Source organism: Oryza glaberrima, chromosome 1, assembly GCF_000147395.1.
Source record: "Oryza glaberrima chromosome 1, OglaRS2, whole genome shotgun sequence".
Lineage (NCBI taxonomy): Eukaryota > Viridiplantae > Streptophyta > Magnoliopsida > Poales > Poaceae > Oryza > Oryza glaberrima.
In genome coordinates, this window is record NC_068326.1 from 31,827,901 (window position 1) to 31,847,639 (window position 19,739).

At 45.6% G+C, this 19,739-nt stretch overlaps 3 protein-coding genes across 7 annotated transcripts in view; 1 reads left to right on the forward strand and 2 right to left on the reverse strand.

Annotated features, from left to right (window-relative positions):
* Positions 1-83: 83 nt before the first annotated feature.
* On the forward strand, positions 84-2,999 carry LOC127773586 (pentatricopeptide repeat-containing protein At5g15010, mitochondrial-like). Of its 2 annotated transcripts, none has more exons than XM_052299709.1 (2): positions 84-2,001; positions 2,290-2,999. In XM_052299709.1, the coding sequence occupies exon 1, from the start codon at positions 180-182 to the stop codon at positions 1,770-1,772; it is 1,593 nt and encodes a 530-aa protein (XP_052155669.1). In that variant the 5' UTR covers positions 84-179; the 3' UTR covers positions 1,773-2,001; positions 2,290-2,999. The 2 variants fall into 2 exon arrangements, with proteins under 2 accessions (XP_052155669.1, XP_052155678.1); XM_052299718.1 differs by having other exon boundaries at positions 84-1,922.
* Positions 3,000-3,128: 129 nt separating this feature from the next.
* On the reverse strand, positions 3,129-4,649 carry LOC127765821 (NAC domain-containing protein 68). The gene is made up of 3 exons (XM_052290816.1): positions 4,323-4,649; positions 3,938-4,224; positions 3,129-3,837 (listed from the first exon to the last, which is right to left on the reverse strand). Exons 1-3 carry the CDS (start codon positions 4,522-4,524, stop codon positions 3,370-3,372), a joined length of 957 nt encoding a protein of 318 aa, XP_052146776.1. The 5' UTR covers positions 4,525-4,649; the 3' UTR covers positions 3,129-3,369.
* Positions 4,650-15,705: 11,056 nt separating this feature from the next.
* LOC127760613 (protein MOR1) overlaps positions 15,706-19,739 on the reverse strand; it is a 29,878-nt gene continuing 25,844 nt past the window's right edge. For 2 of the 4 annotated variants that reach the window (XM_052284898.1, XM_052284901.1), the window contains exons 39-52: positions 19,411-19,487; positions 19,160-19,305; positions 18,927-19,044; positions 18,507-18,626; positions 18,361-18,438; positions 18,128-18,286; positions 17,899-18,057; positions 17,729-17,826; positions 17,479-17,635; positions 17,281-17,397; positions 17,082-17,177; positions 16,731-16,802; positions 16,404-16,647; positions 15,706-16,318 (exon numbers count right to left, since the gene is read on the reverse strand). In XM_052284898.1, the coding sequence (XP_052140858.1) occupies positions 16,077-16,318; positions 16,404-16,647; positions 16,731-16,802; positions 17,082-17,177; positions 17,281-17,397; positions 17,479-17,635; positions 17,729-17,826; positions 17,899-18,057; positions 18,128-18,286; positions 18,361-18,438; positions 18,507-18,626; positions 18,927-19,044; positions 19,160-19,305; positions 19,411-19,487 (1,883 nt within the window). In that variant the 3' untranslated portion in view covers positions 15,706-16,076. Of the gene's footprint in view, positions 16,322-16,403; positions 16,648-16,730; positions 16,803-17,081; positions 17,178-17,280; positions 17,398-17,478; positions 17,636-17,728; positions 17,827-17,898; positions 18,058-18,127; positions 18,287-18,360; positions 18,439-18,506; positions 18,627-18,926; positions 19,045-19,159; positions 19,306-19,410; positions 19,488-19,739 lie in introns of all 4 variants that reach the window. The other 2 variants (XM_052284897.1, XM_052284900.1) reach the window with 1 other exon arrangement.

The window sequence follows — 19,739 nt, forward strand, 5'->3', positions numbered from 1 at the left end:
GCACTTGCGTTCGGATCGGCAGCGTAAATGCGACGGGGAAGACGAAGCAAACGCCAAGGCGGGAATGCAGTTTACGCTTTGCTTACACTCGTGGCGTAACAGCCAGACGCAAAAGGCGGAAACGCGTCGCGCACCCACACGAATCGCGAAGTTCGCGACCCCATTCCTCTCCGCCCGCCATGCTGCGGAGTCTCCTCGCGAGAGCAATCCCGCGATCCTCCTCCGCCGCCGCCGCCGCCACCACCCGCGGATTCACCGATCCGCGGAGCTTTCCTCTACTCTTTCGCGAAGGTTCGCGTCTCTCCACTTCGCAGGGCGGCATCGGCAATGGCGGCGGCGGCGGCGGCAATGGCGGTGATGGCGAGGAGGATGACCCCTTCTCGTTCGCGGACCTCCAGAAGCTGCCGCCGGACGTCGCGCGTGACGTGGAGGCCGTCGTCGGCGCGGCCGAGGGGTTCCACGCGGACGCCGCGCGGGCCAGGGGCCTCCTGGAGCGGTGCGGCGCCACGGCGTCCGAGCCGGTCGTGGTGGCCGTGCTGGCCCGCCTCCGCAACAGCTGCGCCGCGGCGCACGCCGCGTTCCGGTGGGCCTCGGCGCAGCCAGGGTACGCGCCAGGGCGGCACGCGTGCCACTCCATGCTCGCCATCCTCGCGAAGCACCGCCGCTTCGACGACGCACGCGCCCTGCTCGACCAAATGCGCCGCTCGTCGCTTGCGTCTCCGGCCGCGGTGATGCTTCTCATCCGGCGCTACTGCGCTGCACGGGACGTCGCCGGCGCCGTCGCGGCGTTCCGTGCGCTCCCGAGCCTTGGTTTCCGGCCTGGCGTCGCAGAGTTCCATGGCCTCCTGACCGCGCTTTGCCGGTACAAGAACGTCCAGGATGCGGAGCACCTGCTTCTGTCCAGCGAGAAGGAGTTCCCTTTCGAGACCAAGAGTTTTAACGTTGTGCTCAATGGCTGGTGCAACATGGTCCGCAGTGTGCGGGAGGCGAAGAGGTTTTGGAATGCCATGGAAATTAAGGGTATTAAGAGGGACGTGGTATCATATGGGAGTATGATTTCGTGCTTCTCGAAAGCCGGAAGTTTGGACACTGTTATGAAGCTCTTTAACCGCATGAAGGAGGCTGGTGTTATACCAGACAGGAAAATCTACAATGCAGTTGTCTACGCTCTCGCCAAGGGACGGTGTGTGAATGAGGCAAAGGCTCTTGTCCGGAGCATGGAGGAGAAGGGGGTTGCCCCAGACACGGCCACTTTCAACTCCCTCATTAGACCTCTTTGCAAGGCTCGTCAGGTTCAGGAGGCAAGGAAAATGCTTGATGACATGTTAGGGAGAGGGCTGTCACCTTCAGTGAGAACATTTCATGCGTTACTCGATGTGGCTAGAAGCCCCATTGAGGTGTTTGATCTGTTGGATAAGATGAAAGAATTGCAGTGTGACCCAGAGATGGACACTTTCATTATGTTGATCAGGAAATTCTGCCGGTGGAGGCAACATGACAGTGTGGAGAAGCTCTGGAGTGCAATGCCTGCAAATGGGCTAAGCCCTGATAGGAGTGCGTATATTGTATTGATACACGGTTTATTCCTTAATGGGAGACTGGAGGAGTCAGCAAAGTATTACGAAGAGATGAAAGCCAAGGGATTTCCACCTGAAAAGAAGACTGAAGAAATGATACAGGCTTGGCTTTCAGGCAGAGAGCTTGCCAAGGCTTCAGCTTCAGTGGGTTCAAGGGGTGGTTCTGTGTCTCTCAGATCAAATCCTCGAAAGTGATTGGATGATGATTGCCCTTAAAAAGTGATTTATGAAAAGATATGAAGTAGGGGAGGAAGATTCGCTTTGTTCTTCATGAAGAACTGCTAGAAACATTGAAGAAATCATTTCTTTCCCAGGCTAAAGAGAACAGAAGAGAAGCTGAATGCCGTATGTTTTCCTAGTCATTGTGGTCTCTCTTGATATGGTTGTAATTACTAAATGCATGATTTGCTGAAACACTTCACAAGTAAGCATGTCTGGTTTGCTGTATCCCTTTATTTGTACCTTCTAGCTTGTCCTGACTTACATGCCGAATTGTCAGTGCAAATAGTAGAGCAGTTTCCATCATATTCATGATCCAAATCGTTTCATATGGATCAATGTTATTTCATATGGAGTACTTGTTTTCAATGTTAGCATGCCAGGGTGAACTGGCATATTCTGAAACAACCATGTAATAGTTTTTACTGTTCTCAACATTGTGTAGAACCTACAATGTTCATTTGTATGATATATTTTCTTCTTGATGATGCAGCTCTAAATCGCACCTTTTCTGATGGTACTATTTTAGTGCCGTGAATATGAAGAATCTTCCTATGATAGCACATTGGATTTGAAGCTGGGATGGATTACCACTAGCCTGGTACTAATCATTACATTATTAAATCATTACAAGGTGAGAGCATACCTGAACTCCATATTAATCCAATCTGTCTACTTTGTGGCCTAAAATAATGCCAACTTGTAAGTTGCTTCAACCACACTGATGATAATATATGGTATTGGTCAAACACCTTATCCTTGTACACCTGAAGACCTATGTATCACATTCTGTAGGATATACTCATGCTGCCTGCAAGTGGCTTATTCTGCCATATATATCTTCCCCCACCCTGAGCTCTTTGATATGCTCTCTAGATGACGGCATTATCTCTCAACCAGATGCAAGTTGCTTTAAAATTTTACTATCTGTAGAGACGATGACATATTAACAGATACATTTCTGGGGAAAAGAGAAGGGCTCACTTTCTGTGTGCAACTCGCAGTCATGGTTGCCGTGATTCTGTTCAGTGTCTTTTTCATGGTATCTATCTATAGTTGCAAGCTAGTGTCGCTAACTCAAATGAGTCATGATGCGACTGACATAGTGCATGCCTACGTCTTACTTTAATCAATTGATGCATGGTCGCATTCCGTTTGCCTATGCAATGGATGTTGCCATTCCATCAATATCTGAAACCCCTGTACCACAGTTTGGATAAAGAACCAAACCTTTTGTTTTTTTTAAAAAAAATAAGTGAAAAGATGAAAATATAAAATACTTAGGATAAAACATTTAAAACCATCAAGCATATATTTCAGAATTCAGACTAATGAAGGATAAAATCATATATGTTTCGCTTAGGATATGAGAACAAAAGGAGATGTTTTGCAGATTACCAAATGCATATACTGAACAAATGAATTACATACTGCAAGCATCTACCACCACATTTGCAGAATCATGCTTGCCAGATTTCTAATCATTTTCGTTCTAGTAAATCTAATAATTTTCTAGCCATCACTCCTATTTCCGCCCTTTATCTACAGCAACCTTTTTCTTGCTCCATCCATCTCAGAATGGTGGCAGGATTGTCTGCCACATCTTCATCTGCGGCGAGCTGATGGACTGCAAGTAGCCGCCGTCGTGCCCTGGCGCCGCCGGATTCACCATCTGCATCTGCATGTGCTGCAGGTTCATCATGTACGGCGGCTGCAGCTCGTCGAAGTTGAGGCCGGTGAACCAGTCGTTGTCCTCCTTCACCGTCACGAACCCATTCCTCGGCGGCGCCACGTCGCCGAAGCCGCCGCCGCCGCAGCCACCGTGCCGCAGGCCGGCGGAGGCGTTGTCGATGTCGGAGTCGTGCGTCTGGAAGCTGTCGGACATGGTGTCAGCCGCCGCCGCGTCCATGACCTCGCCGTTCTGATGGTGGTGGTTGCGCGGCGCCGCCGCCGCCACGGAGGCCACGTCCTGCTGCTCCAGCTTCACCTTCTCCCAGTTGTTCTTCTTGTTGTACAGCCGGCACAGCACCCACTCGTCCAGCTGCAGAGGAACAAAACACGGCGAGATCGACATCAGCATCAATCAGTTCAACATCATCACCAATCGAATGCGTCGGAGTACGCGTCGTCACGACGCCTACCTTCTGTGAGCCCTTCTTGCCGCCCGGGGCGCGGTCGGCGTCGGCGAGGCGGTACTCGTGCATGATCCAGTCCGTCTTGACCCCCCTCGGCGCCTTCCCGGAGTAGAACACGAGCGCCTTCTTGATCCCCACGGTCCTCGCGCTCCCCTTGGGCGCCACCGGCTTGTCGGCTCCCGTCGCCTTCCAGTACCCTCTCCCCGCTGCGCGGTTCGGCCTCGACCCGTTCGGGTACTTCCGGTCCCTCGGCGTGAAGAAGTACCACTCTTTCCTCCCGAACAACGCCTTCTCTGCGCACACACAAAACCACACAAACATCAGACACAAAACCAAACCAATGGATGAACAGATCGACGGAGAGTACCAAGAAAAGAAGAGGCGTACGTACCAGGGAGATCCCAGGGGTCGAGCTTGTAGAGGTCGACCTCGGCGATGATTGGGACGGGGAGCGGCTGCCGGGCAACCTTGCGGCAGAGGTAGTGCACCACGAGCTCCTCGTCGGTCGGGTGGAAACGGAAGCCCGGCGGCAGGTTCAGCTCCGCCTCCGCGTCCCTCCTCCCGCTGCCCCCAACCGCCGCCGCCATTTCCATCCTTCTCCTCTCGTGAAAATGTTGGTGATGACACACCACCACCACCAACGCTGCTGCTGCTGCTGCTGCCTTTGTTGATGCTGCGCTTCCGTGGCGACCAAGTCGGTTCGTGGCCTCGGACACGAGGTCGCGGCTATATATGGGGGTGGCTCCTTCGGAACGTGGGCTGCAGGTGGGCCCGGCCCTGTCCCCTCCTGGACCTCGCCGGATGAGGATGTGCGCTCGCGGCTACTACGACGAAGGTTCTCGCGCGTAGAAAATAGCTTGACCTCTCTCAAAGGGCGAAAGCCTCATGGGCCATCCGCGACGCACGCACGGAACAGAAGAGTCAAAAGACAGACAAGCTAGCGAGCGAGAGATAGATCTTCCGCGAAGAAAAAATATTGTAATCTCGCGCCGGCTCATGGCTTGTGGATGGCTGTGCGTGCAGTGCAGCATCGCCAAGACAACAACAACTCGATGTTTTTTACTGTTTTTGCGCACACACACATATCTGCCCCCGATTGTTTCGTGGACTCCGGCGTCGTAATCGCCCGGCGTGCGTGCTTAAGCTTTCATCTGCTGCACCACGTGCGAATTTCGCTCTGCTTCTTTCTCTGCATCGGTTGCGCCTTGCATGCAGTCAGTCAGTCACCAGTCGTTGTGTAGGCAGGCGGTGCCCAGGAAATTCCTGCCTGCGTTGTCGACGCATATGGAATTCGGTTTTTAGGATGTGGATTTGGTAGTTTCTCTAGAACTATTCATTTCATTTGCCTGTCAATTGGAGTATTGGACGGCGTCTTGGCTTGGATTTTTCTTTCACTTGCAGGGGCCTACGCTAAGAGGAAAACTCGCGCGCACGAAATGAAAGGAAAGCAATTGAGCGGACACTTGGGGGGGCCCGGATCACTGTCGATCGGTCTGTCTCTGAAACGATGCATTCAAAGTTGCCAATTACCGGATGCTTTCAATCCCCCGGCGCTGCCTAACGTGATATCCAAGAATCTGACAGCTTTAACACAAGGAGCTTAATGCAAGCCGGCCGCGTGTTCCCTTTACTAATCTCCGTAGCATTCACGGTTCTATGTGTCCCTGTCAGGCTGTCACATACTAGTAGCATCACTGATCGCTCTAACTGATTCCACAGGGAGGCTGTACTGCCCAACTGTAGCTTCCATATCGATCCATCTACCGATCGACACACGAGGATATGCTTCGAATATCACTCAGCAAATTCAGAAGGGTATCGTTTCCATTCGCCTCCAAACTATGGACCGTTCATACTTGCATGGCACCACCACGATTTCTCACTTTTTATCACAGAATCACTTCGCTTCGCAGCCAACGAGAGAGAGTAGGTGCATCTCCTCTAACCCTCTCGCCGTCAGTAAAATTAAAAAGGAAAAAAATATTTTTTATGCTGCCATTCTGCACGTGGCTGGCTGGACATCGATGATGCCTATCCATCCAGATGCAGTGAACCAGCCGCTGCCTGGGTCGGGTGTGGGTGCGATGCGAGCCGCAACGTACGGCGAAGGTGGCGAACAAATCCACAGGTGGTTGGTACGCCATAGTGCCATGTTTTCGTCCTAGAATACAAGCGTTTAGAGTTTTCTACGGGTGTAAAGAAAAATTAAATTAAATTACAGATAATTAAGATAAGTGACCTGATAAAAATTTAAATTAGAGATGATTATAGTTGGTTAAGTTGAGAACCTGAGGTAGTAGTGATAGTAGTGGAGAAGTTCTACATTATATTAAATTTTAAACGCAGAAAATACTATCTTTTTTAGGCCGGAAGAAATAGCACTATGGACACAACGTAAGATGGCTAAGACCTAGTTTAGTTCCCCCAAACTTTTTTTTTCCAAAAATATTATATCGAATCTTTGAAAATATGTTAGAGGAAAACCGTGAGAGGAATCTTTTGAGCCTAATTAATCCCACTTATGGCTAATTATAGATTAATTAGGCTCAAAAGATTCGTCTCGTGGTTTCCAGGCGAGTTATGAAATTAGTTTTTTTATTCGTGTCCGGAAACCTCCTCCGTTATCCGGTCAAATATCCGATATGACACCTACAAATTTTCTTTTCATAGCTATGTTTAGTTCCTGAAATTGGAGAGAAGTTTGGGGAAAGTTGATAGTTTGGGAAAAAAAGTTAGAAATTTATATGAGTAGGAAAATTTTGGATGTGATGTGATATGATGTAAAGTTGAGAGTTTAGGGGAAGTTTGATGTGAACTAAACAGTACCTAAACAAGCCCTAAATATGCTGCGTCATGTCGACAGCCGATTTATTTTTCCATTCCTCCGGTGGTAGACTATGGTATATGGTATGAAAAATCAGCCCAAAAAGGGACGGACGGCGGCTGCGATGAGAGCGATGGCCGGCTTGTTTTGTCTGCTTCCCTGGGGAAAAAATTGGCACTACTGCAGGTCTCTGGTTGGAGCTTTAATTGAAAAGTTTAGTTGTGTTACCACACAACTGGAATGATCACTGGAAAACTTTATTGGCATGACACGACAGTGTGTGAAGAGGCTAATTTACGGTTGGTGGCAAGACGATTAGTTGTCTTCTGGTTAGCTGAATTTACAGTGACAGAATCATGCAAAAGGGATTTACATCCCAAACAAGCGTGAGCCAAAAGTAGTAATATTTTAGGGTAGCTGGCATCAGTTAACCCTAGTGGTGCACAAGGCAGAAACTTCTTGATCAAGTATTTTTTTCTTCAACATCAAAAGGAATTATTGATTTGTTAATCGAGGTGGATGAAGGCATAAACCCACATGCATGTCTACCGCTTGACCCCGTACAAGATTTTAATCCTCGCTTTTCTAGTCGGCCACTAACGTTGGAATGGAGCTTAATATACACAGGCTAGCTAGGTGGGCCCTGGGCAGTGCCTCCAACTGGCAGTTAATTAGCAGCAACGTTCATCTTTCTAGTTAAGATGCACTATTGAATTCCTCAGGAGAGTTAATTCACACAGAAAAAATATGAACATTAATAAAAAAGAAACCCACTAAAGAAAAAATACAAATTACTCCCTTGAACTATCGAGGTCGATCAAATTACCCCCTAAACTCAAATACCATATGTTTTTAACCACGAACTTCTAACCGGATAAATTATCCCCCCTAGAACTGTTTTCGGTGGTTTTAACCAAGAGCTTACACACATGGCGTCAACGTGGCAATACAGTCAACAAAAATAATAATAGTCAATTATAGGTCCCATCTGTCATTTTCTTTCTTCTCTCTCCCTCTCTCTCCAATATCCTCTCTTTCCTCTCTCTCCGCTCTCTCCTCAATGGGAATGGTGGCGTCGGCCAGCGAAGAAGGCAGGGCTCAGCATGAGGGAGGCAGCCGAATGCGAGGTTGGGATGTGGACGGCGGCCGGACTTGCTTCGAGGTGAGGAACTTCAGCTAGTGGTAGCGGCGGCAGTCTCGAGCGTGAGCTCGGTAACCATGCCAACGCCGCAGCCACGTCCTTTCTCCACCGCCACCATCAATCTCTCCGATGGGAGCAAGGCGACGCAAAGAGGGGCAACACCTACGTCGGCAATGCCTTCTCGAGCGAGGTGGGTGGAGGCCAGCGGAGCTCGCCCGGGTGGCCGGTGAACGAGGCGGAGCTCACCTAGGCTGCCGGTGGTGGAAGCGGAGCTCGCCCCGTTGCCCTCAAAGGCGTCGATGTCGCCCGAATATGCGCCATCACCGTCTATTGCACTGCCCTCCGACCCGCCACCTGCCGCCTCACGCGTCGCCTGCCGCCTCTATCACCGCTCGCAACTATGCCCACATGGGCTCGAGCCCTTCCTGCTGCCTCCTGCTAGGGGGTTATTTGTTTGGTTTGCATAATTAGGGGTCAAAGAATGTCTGGTTTTATGGTTTAGGGGTGCAATTCGGTCGATAGCAATAGTCCAGGGGGTAATTCGTACTTTTTCCTTCGACTATTGGTTACTACTCCCTCCGTCCCCCCAAAAAGAAAATCAAATACTAGAGTTTGAATTTTGTCCCACAAAAAACCAACTTCTACCATTTTATACCTACCCTTAGCACGTAAAACAAGAAGTTTTACCCCTTCAATACCCTTTACCTACTCATCACTCTTACTTTTTTTCAATGATTAAGGGCATTTTAGTCATTCTCCATCTCCACCAATTCCACCTTGGGATGCTATGAATGTAATTTTTGTGAGACGGAGGGAGTATGTGTAAAGGCCAGGGAGCTAATCAACATATTAATTACTTCAAGTAAATTTCAATCAACCTATGTTTGATAGTTTTTTTTAATACAGGGAACAGGGATTATATTACTTAACTAAAGTATCGTCACAAACAAGTTGTGAGATAAACCTATGTTTTGTTGTTAAAGCTGCATAACATATACTATGATATCCTTTCAAAAAAAAACATATACTATGACCAGTGGTACGTAATCTTAGATATAATGGTTCAAAGTATCATATAACATTAGGTATACATGTTGAGTATATTTTTACTTAAACTTTTAAAATACAACATATATGATTTTTTTTATTTCTTGACTGAGGCTATTGGTTTAACTCTTCGCTAGTTAAAAATAATAATAATTCAGATATGATAAATTTAATTTTGATTTAAATAAGGGTGGGGTTTTATATATGAAACATTTAATACATGTGATTCTCTGTCATTTTAATCATAAAATATAAGGTATTACTTTATTTTTGAAATACCTCTCGATCGTTGTACTATCTACAATAAGTGTACAATAAGTGATTTCTCAACTTTAGAGTTTACATCAATTTAAGAGCAATTTTACGGTACTTGAGAAGGTACCATGAGGTGTCACTTTTTCTATTGTACATTTGGTACCTAGATACTATGAGGTACCAAATTTTACACTAAATTTTTTTTTACCTCCTCAATAACTGTAAAATTACTCTCAATTTAAAGTTTAATATCTTCATAGATGAAGAGACTAATCCAATCCCATTGGTTGAGCCACGGCTTATAAGTCGAGAAAAGCAAATGATGTAACAAAAAATAATAATTTTATGGTAAGAATGCTCTGATTTTTGGCGATCCAAAAGCCAAAGCTCAAAAAAAGAAAAAGAAAAACAATGGGAAAAAGCCTAAGATCAACAGTATAATTAGATTGTGTACTTGCCATTCTAGCTTTGTTATAAGTCAAATATTTATATCTATGTCTTTGATCATTAACTTGTTAAATTCATGTAGTTCAATAACATGAATAACGTAAATCTTATGATGTTGAACTATATGAGTTCTTAGAAATTAATAATAAACATAGAAAATTAATTTGACTAATAATAAAATTAGAAAGTTAAGTAATGTGAAAGGGCATGAGTAGAATTTGATTCTCGATCAACAATTTAAAAGTTCTGACGAGTAACATCACTGTGGTCAACGAGATCGGCTAAGGTGGTCACTGGGTCAGATAGGCATATCCACGGAAGATATCCATGGTGCTGTGTCTAGGCCGGAATAATCGATCATGACGCAAGAGCGGACGCAACGAGCGACGTCGATCGATCGATATCCGAGGATTTAACTCTCTTAATCGCGAAGGTGTCACCACAGCCATGCATGCACGCATGCATTGACCGGACCAAACCCCGGCCCGGCCGTGACAGGTCCGACCTACCGGCTGGCTGGCTACAACCGTCCGTGCGATTATTGCCGAGTCATTGCATCACGTGTGCCTGCGCCTGCCTATCTATCTTCCAGTCTTGATCCATGCGTTGTGCGGCTGCGGGTGACCATTATACTGTTGGGTAACCCCGGGTGACGACATCTGCATTGTTATTTCCTAGCTGAAGCAGTTCGTGGGAAAGCACATGTGAATCTCACTTAGGGGTGGCAATGGGGTGGCGGGGCAGCCTGGACAGGACGCCCCCACCCCCGCCCCGCTCCCTGTATTCTTCCCCGTCTTCGGTCCCAGTCAGTAAATTGGGTGGACGGGTGAGCAGAGCCCAACACCGTTCAGATGGACAGCAACTGCGAAGCGTCGATTAGGACAGTTGTAGGCGGCACACCGCGACAAGAGGACACTGGCCAGGTGCGGTGTGCCGTGAGAAGGTGGCGAAGAGGCAATACCGGCTAGAGACGGCAGCAAAGAGACGGCGTTGTCTCGAGGCGGCATACTGAGACCGAAGAGGGAGATAGACGTGAGAAGAGATGTGAGTGGCGGCTGGGCAAGGATTCGGGAAAACTAGGGTTTTGCTTATTAGTCCTTCATTAAATTGGCCAGATGGGTCTTAGAATATGCTATATCTTTTGACATGTACTTCTTTCGTTTCAAGTTATAAGACGTTTTAACTATGGTCAAAGTCAAATTGTTTCAGTTTTGACTAAGTTTATAGATAAATATAGTAATATTTATAATACTAAATTAGTTTCATCAAATCAATAATTGAATATGTCGATAATATGGGCCCGGGGGTATGCGGAGTACGGGGGAGTTACCTTCCCGTCCAGCCACGTGGCCCTATAGCCTGGCCCTCCCCCCACATCTCGGAATACGCAGAAGCAGCCAGGGGGTCTCGGGGTGCCACGTCACACCCCTCGGGCCCTCGCGCTGCCTCGCCCCAAGGCCCTCGCCCAGCTGCCACGTGGCGAGGGGAGCGAGCAGGGCGGAGACTCAGGCTGAACCGCCATCAATGCGTAGCGCCCCAACCGTCTCTCACCGCATTTAATGCGGTAAGGGCGGTCGTGCGGTGCTGCCCAATTAACCCACGTCAATCGGGCGTGACCAGACTGTGACCGGCCTGTCACCGGTCACATTTGATCGGACAGGCGGCTGTGCCCCCATGTTCCATCCTGTACCCAACGGAGTGGGGGCAGGTATGCCCTGTCCTATCGAAGCGTCATTCAGAGCTCCCTCCATGTGAGAAGGACCGCCACAAGTCTTCGTTCATTTAAGAGGGAGTGACGGGGCTGTCCCCCATGTCAGGCGGCGGGCGGCGCTGGGGTCCACTCGAGGATGGACGACTGCTTAGCTTCCGGGCGAAGGCACGGATCATGGTCCGGTCTGAGTAGAGTGGGTCCCCCTCCCGTGAAAGAGTGGGCAGAGGCGGCGCATGTGGGATCCCCTTGAACTATAAAAGGAGGATCGAGAGTGCTCTCTAGGGGGATTTTGGGTAACACTCAATGATAAGTTCCACACACAGGAGTAGGGTATTACGCTCCATAGCGGCCCGAACCTGTATAATCTTGGCGCCCGTGTGCGATCTCGAAACACTCCAGGCGGATACACAATCTCGACAAGCGAGCCTTTCCCTCGGCCGAACTCACAAAAGAGGGATCTCTCGATCACCCGCTAGAGAGGATCACTCCTCGACAGAATATATTTTCATAATAAATTTGTCTTGAGTTGAAAATGTTACTATTTTTCTCTACAAACTTATTTAAAATTAAAGCAATTTGATTTTGATCAAAGTCAAAACGTCTTGTAACCTGAAACGGAGGGAGTAACTCATAACTCCAGAGCCTCGTGGGTCACCTCACCAGTAGGTCAATTTTCATCCCCGCTCGACACCGCTCGCCCGCGGGTGAGATCCCCCCTCGCGGCGGCCTCATAGGGTGGGTCCCCGGTCCCAACAAGAAAATTGTCATTTTGTTATAGTCTATATATACTGTACAATAATTAAATCAGAGTAATGATTTCCAGTTCGTGGACGAACCGAGTATGCGACGACACCATCCTTGTCGTCGCGTTGCGTTGCACGCAGTCGATATGCATACTCACGCACGCACGCCCGGGTGGAAAAATCGATCGATCGGCGGGCGGTCGCGGATCGCTTGCTGGGGCGTTGCACGCAAAACGCCGCTACTTTTTGCGCGCGCGCCTTCGAGCGAAACGGCTGACCGATCGATCGATCCACGATCCCCTTGATGGCGAGCCGACGACGACGGCGCGCGCTGGAGGTTGGAAATCACGGGCGTTACGTGGTGCGCGCGCCGCGTGCGATTCAACAAACACCAGAGTTTCTGCAGGCAATTCCCCCTCACGGCCTCGCGTGCGCAGCGCGAGTTGTGGATACTGGTCGACGAGACAGCCGCTAGCCGCCGCCACCGAGAGCAAGCAAGACGACGACGTGCGGACGCCTCGTCGCGGAGAGGTGGGTGACCGGTGACACCGACGGCCGGGCCGGCCGGCGCCCGACTACGACGCGGCAGTCAATTCAATCTCGTGCCGCGCGGCAGGCCGGGCAACTAAGGACGCGAGCGACGTCTCTCCTGTGATCGATCGAGCCGTGCGTATAAGCGTTTAGCACGTTGAGCACTTGGGCTGCTACTACTATTACGGTGTTCGCTTCAACGTCACCGTCCTGTCCACTATGCATATTCCTCGCCCGTGCTGCCTGCTGAATAGTCGTACCAGTTCATCGATGATCGGTTCATCCATGTCCGGCTTCTCAGGAAGATTCGGATTTTCTGACCGACAGTACGGTATTGTGACCAAAATGGAATAATCTAATCTGGATATACTCCCTCCATCCCTAAATATAAGATATTTTGGCTGGATGTGACATATCCTAGTACACTATCTAGATACGTTGTACTAGAATACGTCACATCCAACCAAAATCCCTTATATTTAGAGACGGAGGAAGTACCTCATAATTGGGCCGAGTTTAGTTCCAAACTTTAAACCCAAAAACGTCACATTGAACTTTTCTACACACACAAACTTTCAACTTTTCCATCACATCATTCCAATTTCAATCAAACTTCCAATTTTGATGTGGAACTAAACACACCCTTGTACTACCAAATTAATATATTATAGGATAAAGAAAGTAGATTATTCGGTGACCGGTGACCAGTTAGTAAGGGCCGTTCTTCGTAGTTAGTAAGGGTCATTCTTCTCAATGATTTGGGAACTCATCTCTCGCACATGTAAAACAAAATGACTCATTAATACATAATTAATTAATATTAATTATTTTTTTAAAAAAATAATTAATATTTTTTAAATAATATTTTTATAGAATAATTTTATAAAAACCACACCGTTTAATAGGTTAGGAAGGGTGCACGGAAAAGAAAAAGAGTGGAGTAGAGAATATTAAGTAAAGAACACGGCCTCAGCCCTGCTCATGATTTAGAATGGGTCGTCAGCCTTTCGACACGTACTATGTACTAGGTAGGGTGACAAATCAAAAGGACTATGTTATCAAGATATCATTTGATCAGGCGTTAGTCCTATCTTTGCTATTTGTGTCCTCGAGTGTACGATGCTGTGGCTCAGTTCAATGAACTAGCCGCAACCCAAATTTGCCATTACTTTTCACGTGAAAATGCATGTCTCCAATAGTTGCCGCGCAGTTAATGTGACTTGTGTGCGGTCACTGTGTAAATCATAGATCTGTCAGATCAGAAAAGAGCTTGTGGTCACTTCAGTGATTAATTGGAGGGCAAATGCGAACAATGCAACATCCATGATGAAATTAAACAGCCTTATCTTCTTTTATAAGCTAAAATTTAAATTTTCAATCTTAAATTGATAGTTAATTTTAGATTTTATTTTCATCGTAATTTATTTTTTCAGTTTTTATTTTAGATCGCTAAGAAATTTTTTAGTTACAAATATGTTGTTTAACTTATTCCCTAAATAAGCTAAACGATGAACTTAACTAATTAGAGTATCTAGAGAAAGCTCAGCAAACCACACAATCGTAGTAATCATATAACTTCGACAAAGAAAAACACAAGAGTTCGGTTTTCTTATGGTCGCTGGAGACTGGTGAGGTAGGTGTACTTGTGAAAAACGGCGTTCCACAGGAGGTCCATTGAGATTGGCGAATGATCAGATAACAACACCGGGAATTATAGCCACACAGACACAGCCTCAGTCGAGCAAATCAGCAGCAATTCACATGCGCAATACTGTACTATTGTCCAGCCTTGGCCCTTGGATTCACCTTCTTGTTTTGCAGCACGTTGAGCTAGCATGGCATGAAAATTTTCACCGTTGGCACCGACGAGCCGCGGCGGCAGGCGGCAGCCAGCCAAGCTATGTGGTCGCAGAGTCGCAGTGCGGCCGGCCCAACACAGCTGCGGGCCTGCACGGCCGCACAGGTAAACTCGCGGTCTGCGTGCGAACACGCGCGACGCCGTGCATACCGCGCATACTACCGTCATGCGTTTTAAATGACATGTCCACCTACAGCATGCGCGTGGCTCGCCTTAATCGCAGTAATATCCAGTATTTACAGCATTGGTACAGCAAGAATAATAATACAGCCGACCTGTTAGCTATAAGCTTGTTTGTAGCTTTCTCTTAGCCTACCCATATAATAGATAGCTCTTTACAATTAATATAGGGTCTACTTGTTTCTCTCACAGAATTCTTGGTTCTTGTGTCCAAGCCGGCTGTAAGTTTACAACTCGTTTCTTCTCTCTCTCATCTCTTTTTCAGTATTTAGCCGGCTTGTAGCCTACTATTATACTTGCTCTAACTACTGCTACTTGCGTCGCTATTCTCTTTATGTCGATAAATGCTCGAGGTAAGATGAGTTTTTTTAATAATGAAAGTTTTATTCAGACCCAAAAAATTTACACCGAGATGCTATAATCCAACTGGGCCTACTCTCAACCTTTGCATATAATGCACACTGCCAAAAAAAAAAAAGAAGAATGAAACAACTATAAACCTATCCCAAGCATGAAGGTTTAATAGAAATATAGATTTTTAGTAACTATCAATATGTAAACTAGACCAACACCCGTGCTCCTACGTAAACTCATGTACCATCTAGTCCAACTATAAATATCCGGATAACCAATATCCCTTATTGAGAGGTCATTTTACATGGATGCGCCAGTCGAAGCATTGCGAGTTCATGCAGGATTGATCGGCCTGGTTGTTTGTCCCGGCTAGAACTCCACTGCCTCTGCGCAAGCAACGCGTCCACCTACATTTGTCTGGCAAAGTAGAAAAGCCGAAAGCAACTGGGCTACATCATGGATACGCTACAAAATTTTGATAACACGAAAATTTCGACGTGATTTAGTCTAAAGTATTACCAAAATTTGATAAAGTTTAAATAGTTAACTTTTACAACTATCAAAGTTAGGTAAGGTAGAATTGGTAAAACGCATTTCAAATAACAAGGGAATCGCAAGGATACTTGAGCAAGACCGAGATTATTTCAGGGCATACACATCGCACACCTTTGGAAACATCAGAGAGCACAAATGGGGCCACCCGACCCCTCAATCGCATATAGTTATAAATGATTAAGATTCCACAGGTGATAATTTCAGTTAGTTTAAAATCCTTCTATGGCTGTACAATACAGGAAAACTCAACACTCAACGAAAATGTGTCAAAACACTAATCTGGCCCTTAAGCGGCAAGCTACAGGCAAAGCATCTGGCTAGCTTATCTAAAACTGAACCGAAAAACTCTGCAAGAATGGGTTGTCAAACTGGGCTCACAAAGTGTCAGCCCTGCATCATGTTGCACGTCTGACATGCCTATCTACAAACAGCATGACTATGCTGCAAATTTACAGTGAATTACAATTGATTGGTATATTTCGGAGTACAATTACTGTATTTAAAGTGGTTCCATAGACCCACTCTTTAGTCTCTCCATTCGTGCTTGCAGGCCAGATAACGCTCTCTCGTCCATGGGTGGAATAATATTTTGTGTTTGTGGGTCAGCATCCAATCGTGTTCCCCCATGGAGTGTATTACCATTCATGCTCGGCAATGGACGAGCCTGAACTCCATCAAAATTGGCACCAACAGCAGCAGCTTGAATGCTTTTCATCCGTTCCCTAAGGGCATCCAACGTACCTGCTGGCATAGAAAGAACAATTCATACAATCAGATTATAAAGCTTAGAAGTGCAGCTTAACAGCAAGTATGACAGAAGGCAGACCTGAAGATTGGTATCTGTCGGTCTGTAGGTTAGTAGTTTGTAACCTATTATCAATCTCCCCTTGACCTCTGAAGGGGTGTGTGTCACCACCAGCATCATCTTCATTACAATCAGTTTTGTTATTTATCGATTTTGTGTGAACCGGTGAAGGTGCAAATTTTGGAGAGGGTATAGGTGCAATTGGCGGAGGTGTGGATAATGGAAGGCTGGAGGGAGTTCTTCCAGCAGCAGCATTCTTCTCCACCTGCATGAGCCAAAAACGATAATAGCCAATCAGTTAAAAACACCAAAACTAGCTTAAACACCTCCAGGATTGAAATAGCAAACCTGAGCTAGCCCATCTCTGATATAGGTTCTAAATGCTTCACTTGCATTCTGAAGCTGAGCAAATATATCAACCTGAAAATAGTTCTTGTTTCAGGAATTAAAATAGAAAAGGTAGCTTATGCGACATACATTATAATAACTGGCTGAAATAAACAAACTCATAACCAATAACAAACAAAAAAACAATCAAAACTCTTAACACAAGAACACAAAAAGAATCAACAACTAGGGTTCATAGAACTTTTGGATTCACTTGATCCACCAGGACCAGGTGAAAGATGAACAAATTGTACAGGACCTGGCAATTACTTTATATAACATCATATTGCACTTTCACGATGAATAATATACCTTGGGGTACAGTTGGGTTATCCGGTAGAGTTCATAAAGACCAATTGTACATGTTTGTTTGTCACCAATTTTCTTGAATACAGCAGCAAGCTCTTGCTACTCATAATCAAAAGAAAGACAAAATAGAACATCAATTGCTGTACAAATTTGCAAGCAGTAATTTACAAATGTTATGTTAGTTAAGAATCAGTAATACTACCTTCAACTGTGCATCAGTTGAATGAGTTGATGGGTTTGGATTATTGGACCCTGCATCACCCCAGTGAGTTTGGCCCATAGTTCCAGATGGAGTCAGCATTCTAGCTGCCGCAAGGGTCTAGAACACAATAGTATCAATTAAAAAAAGGATGTCCATGACAGTTTGTTGTGGAACAACAAAAGGATGTATTTTTTTTACCTGAAGATTAAGATCAATGTATGCCAAAATGATTGGCTGAGGTTCAGCATCTATAGGAACCATTGAGAGGTGACCTTTGATTGCTGTACCACGAAGCTTTACAAGTTCATGCAACACAGTTTTGACCATTCTAAGTGGCTTGTCATCGGCTCCTGCCCTGCAGGACATGCAAAGCATCTACTTGTATCTAAAACCCCAAAAGAAATAAATTTAAAAGCTAACTATTAAGCTCCAGGAGAACAGCAGTAACCTTCTCCGAATCTCTTCCATCCCTAGTTCTTGCAAATAAATATGAATGCTTTGAAGAATGCGATCAAGGTCAACTTCATATATTGTACTTTGTAAAACCTGAAAGACAATGTGACATCAGGCGGATATCCTGTATACATGCACATCCATAGCTAGCAAATAACCACATACCTTTGTCAACTTAATTAAACATTTGACAACTAAATCTGAGAACTTCTGATTTTTCACTGCGAGGGACTCTGGTGGTGTAGGGGATGGCCATCTTGAAGGGTCTAAAGGCCTCAGCAAATTAATAAGCACAACGAATGACGATGTTCTCTCAGCATTATCCTGCTCCAAGTATGACCATTAGAAAAGAACAAGTAGCAACTAAACTGAGCATGAAAATGAAGATACAAACCAAGATTTTAAGCATCAAGACATTTAGAGCTTTGAGTAGCTGACTTCCATCATCCATAAGAGGAACCCTTTCATCTAAGAGCCAAAGTAGTAGCTCTGTGATAAGGTTATCTAGAGTACCCTCCTTCACAGCATGAGCAAGACGTTTGATCTGGAAAGTCTGAAATACAGCCTATACATAAACAACATTGAACCAAACAAAGAGCAAAAGGAGAAAAGAGTATACAAACAAACCTGCATGAGAGTATTTAAAACATATTTGCAAGATCTTGACGAAGCCCCAGATAGGCTAAAATTAAAGGTTTTTGGAACCTGAAAGGTTTGCCATCATCAGAGTTATAGTGACAAAAGTTAACCTAAAGAAAATAGCAAATGCTTACCATAACAGCCAAGCATGAAACTAATCTGTCAGCTTCCTTGATCAGATCATCAAGGACAGAGCTTTCGGGATCAACTGCCTGAGTTAGCTCATGGCAGATAACTTTCATTCCTTCAACAGACTGCATAAACAAAAATAAATCAGACCAATAGTTGTGGTAAAATAATGAATCAGGTAGAATGTTATAGTATAGAGAAACAAATATTTATGTTTGCTCCTTACAAAGAGGAGATGGTGCTCTACACTGTAGTAAATATATGTACTTCACGAAAATTATTTCTGGCATTTGGAATTAGAATATACGGCATAATAGTTATATGCAAACAAGTGCAAGACACGAGCATCACGCTAGTAACAACAAAATGCATCAATGCAAAAGGTAAAACGGTGAAGAAACATAACAAATCGGCAAAAGCATGACCTGCTCAGGCAAACCTAGTGCAACAATATCAAGAGCTTCACGCCAATCTGCTGGACCAGGTGTTGCGGTTGCCATCTGCCTGGGTACCATATGAGCATCAGAATACCCAAAGTTTTCCCTGTTAATAACATGCATGCAGAAGTAGAGTTACAACACTCTCTTCAAAAAAAAGTAGAGTTACAACACGAAACAAGGAAACAAGATGAACAGTTTGAAAAAGATGGATGCAGAACCTTGAAATCATTGACCCTGCCATTGAACGGGAAACCGCTTCCCCGCTTTGCTCTGCAATATCAGACCCATTCTCTCTAACTGAACGTCTCAAAGCTGCTCGAGCATCACCTGGCCTTCCTTCTCTTCTCTTATCCATTTCTCGAGCCTAACATAATACCACCAAACAGCATAATCATACACACCTCAGATTATACCAGGTGATTTTGTAATTTTAAACAAAAAAAGGTCTGGTAGGGTCATAGACAATAACCTTCCATTTAAATCTATCATCAAGCATGCTTCTTTGAGCATCCGAAAGTTTTCCAACATATCTCCATACATCATCTCCTGCATTACCAGATGTAAATAAATGCCATAAGGACCCCTTTCAAAAATATACCCTTCAAATAAATACCATAAATTTTGCCGTGATGTAAACGCTGCTAATATGTTCAGTGTGAACGTTCAGCGGTTTGACACTTGTGCAATAAGTATGAATGCATGAAGCATTTTTCTAGCACTCATAGTGAGGCTCGCAATAGTGAAATTAAACCTTCAGTATTTCAGTACAAATAAGAGCACCTAATTTTGCAACAGAGT

What these genes read in the sequence shown, in the direction of transcription:
- LOC127773586 (XM_052299709.1), top strand. Translation starts at nt 180, where the DNA reads ATGCTGCGGAGTCTCCTCGCGAGAGCAATCCCGCGATCCTCCTCCGCC.
- LOC127765821 (XM_052290816.1), bottom strand. Translation starts at nt 4,524, where the DNA reads ATGGAAATGGCGGCGGCGGTTGGGGGCAGCGGGAGGAGGGACGCGGAG. An exon ending in CGACCCCTGGGATCTCCCTG is followed by an intron (nt 4,225 to 4,322) that starts GTACGTACGCCT and finishes GTGTGTGCGCAG; the next exon opens with AGAAGGCGTTGTTCGGGAGG. An exon ending in GCAAGAAGGGCTCACAGAAG is followed by an intron (nt 3,838 to 3,937) that starts GTAGGCGTCGTG and finishes GTTCCTCTGCAG; the next exon opens with CTGGACGAGTGGGTGCTGTG.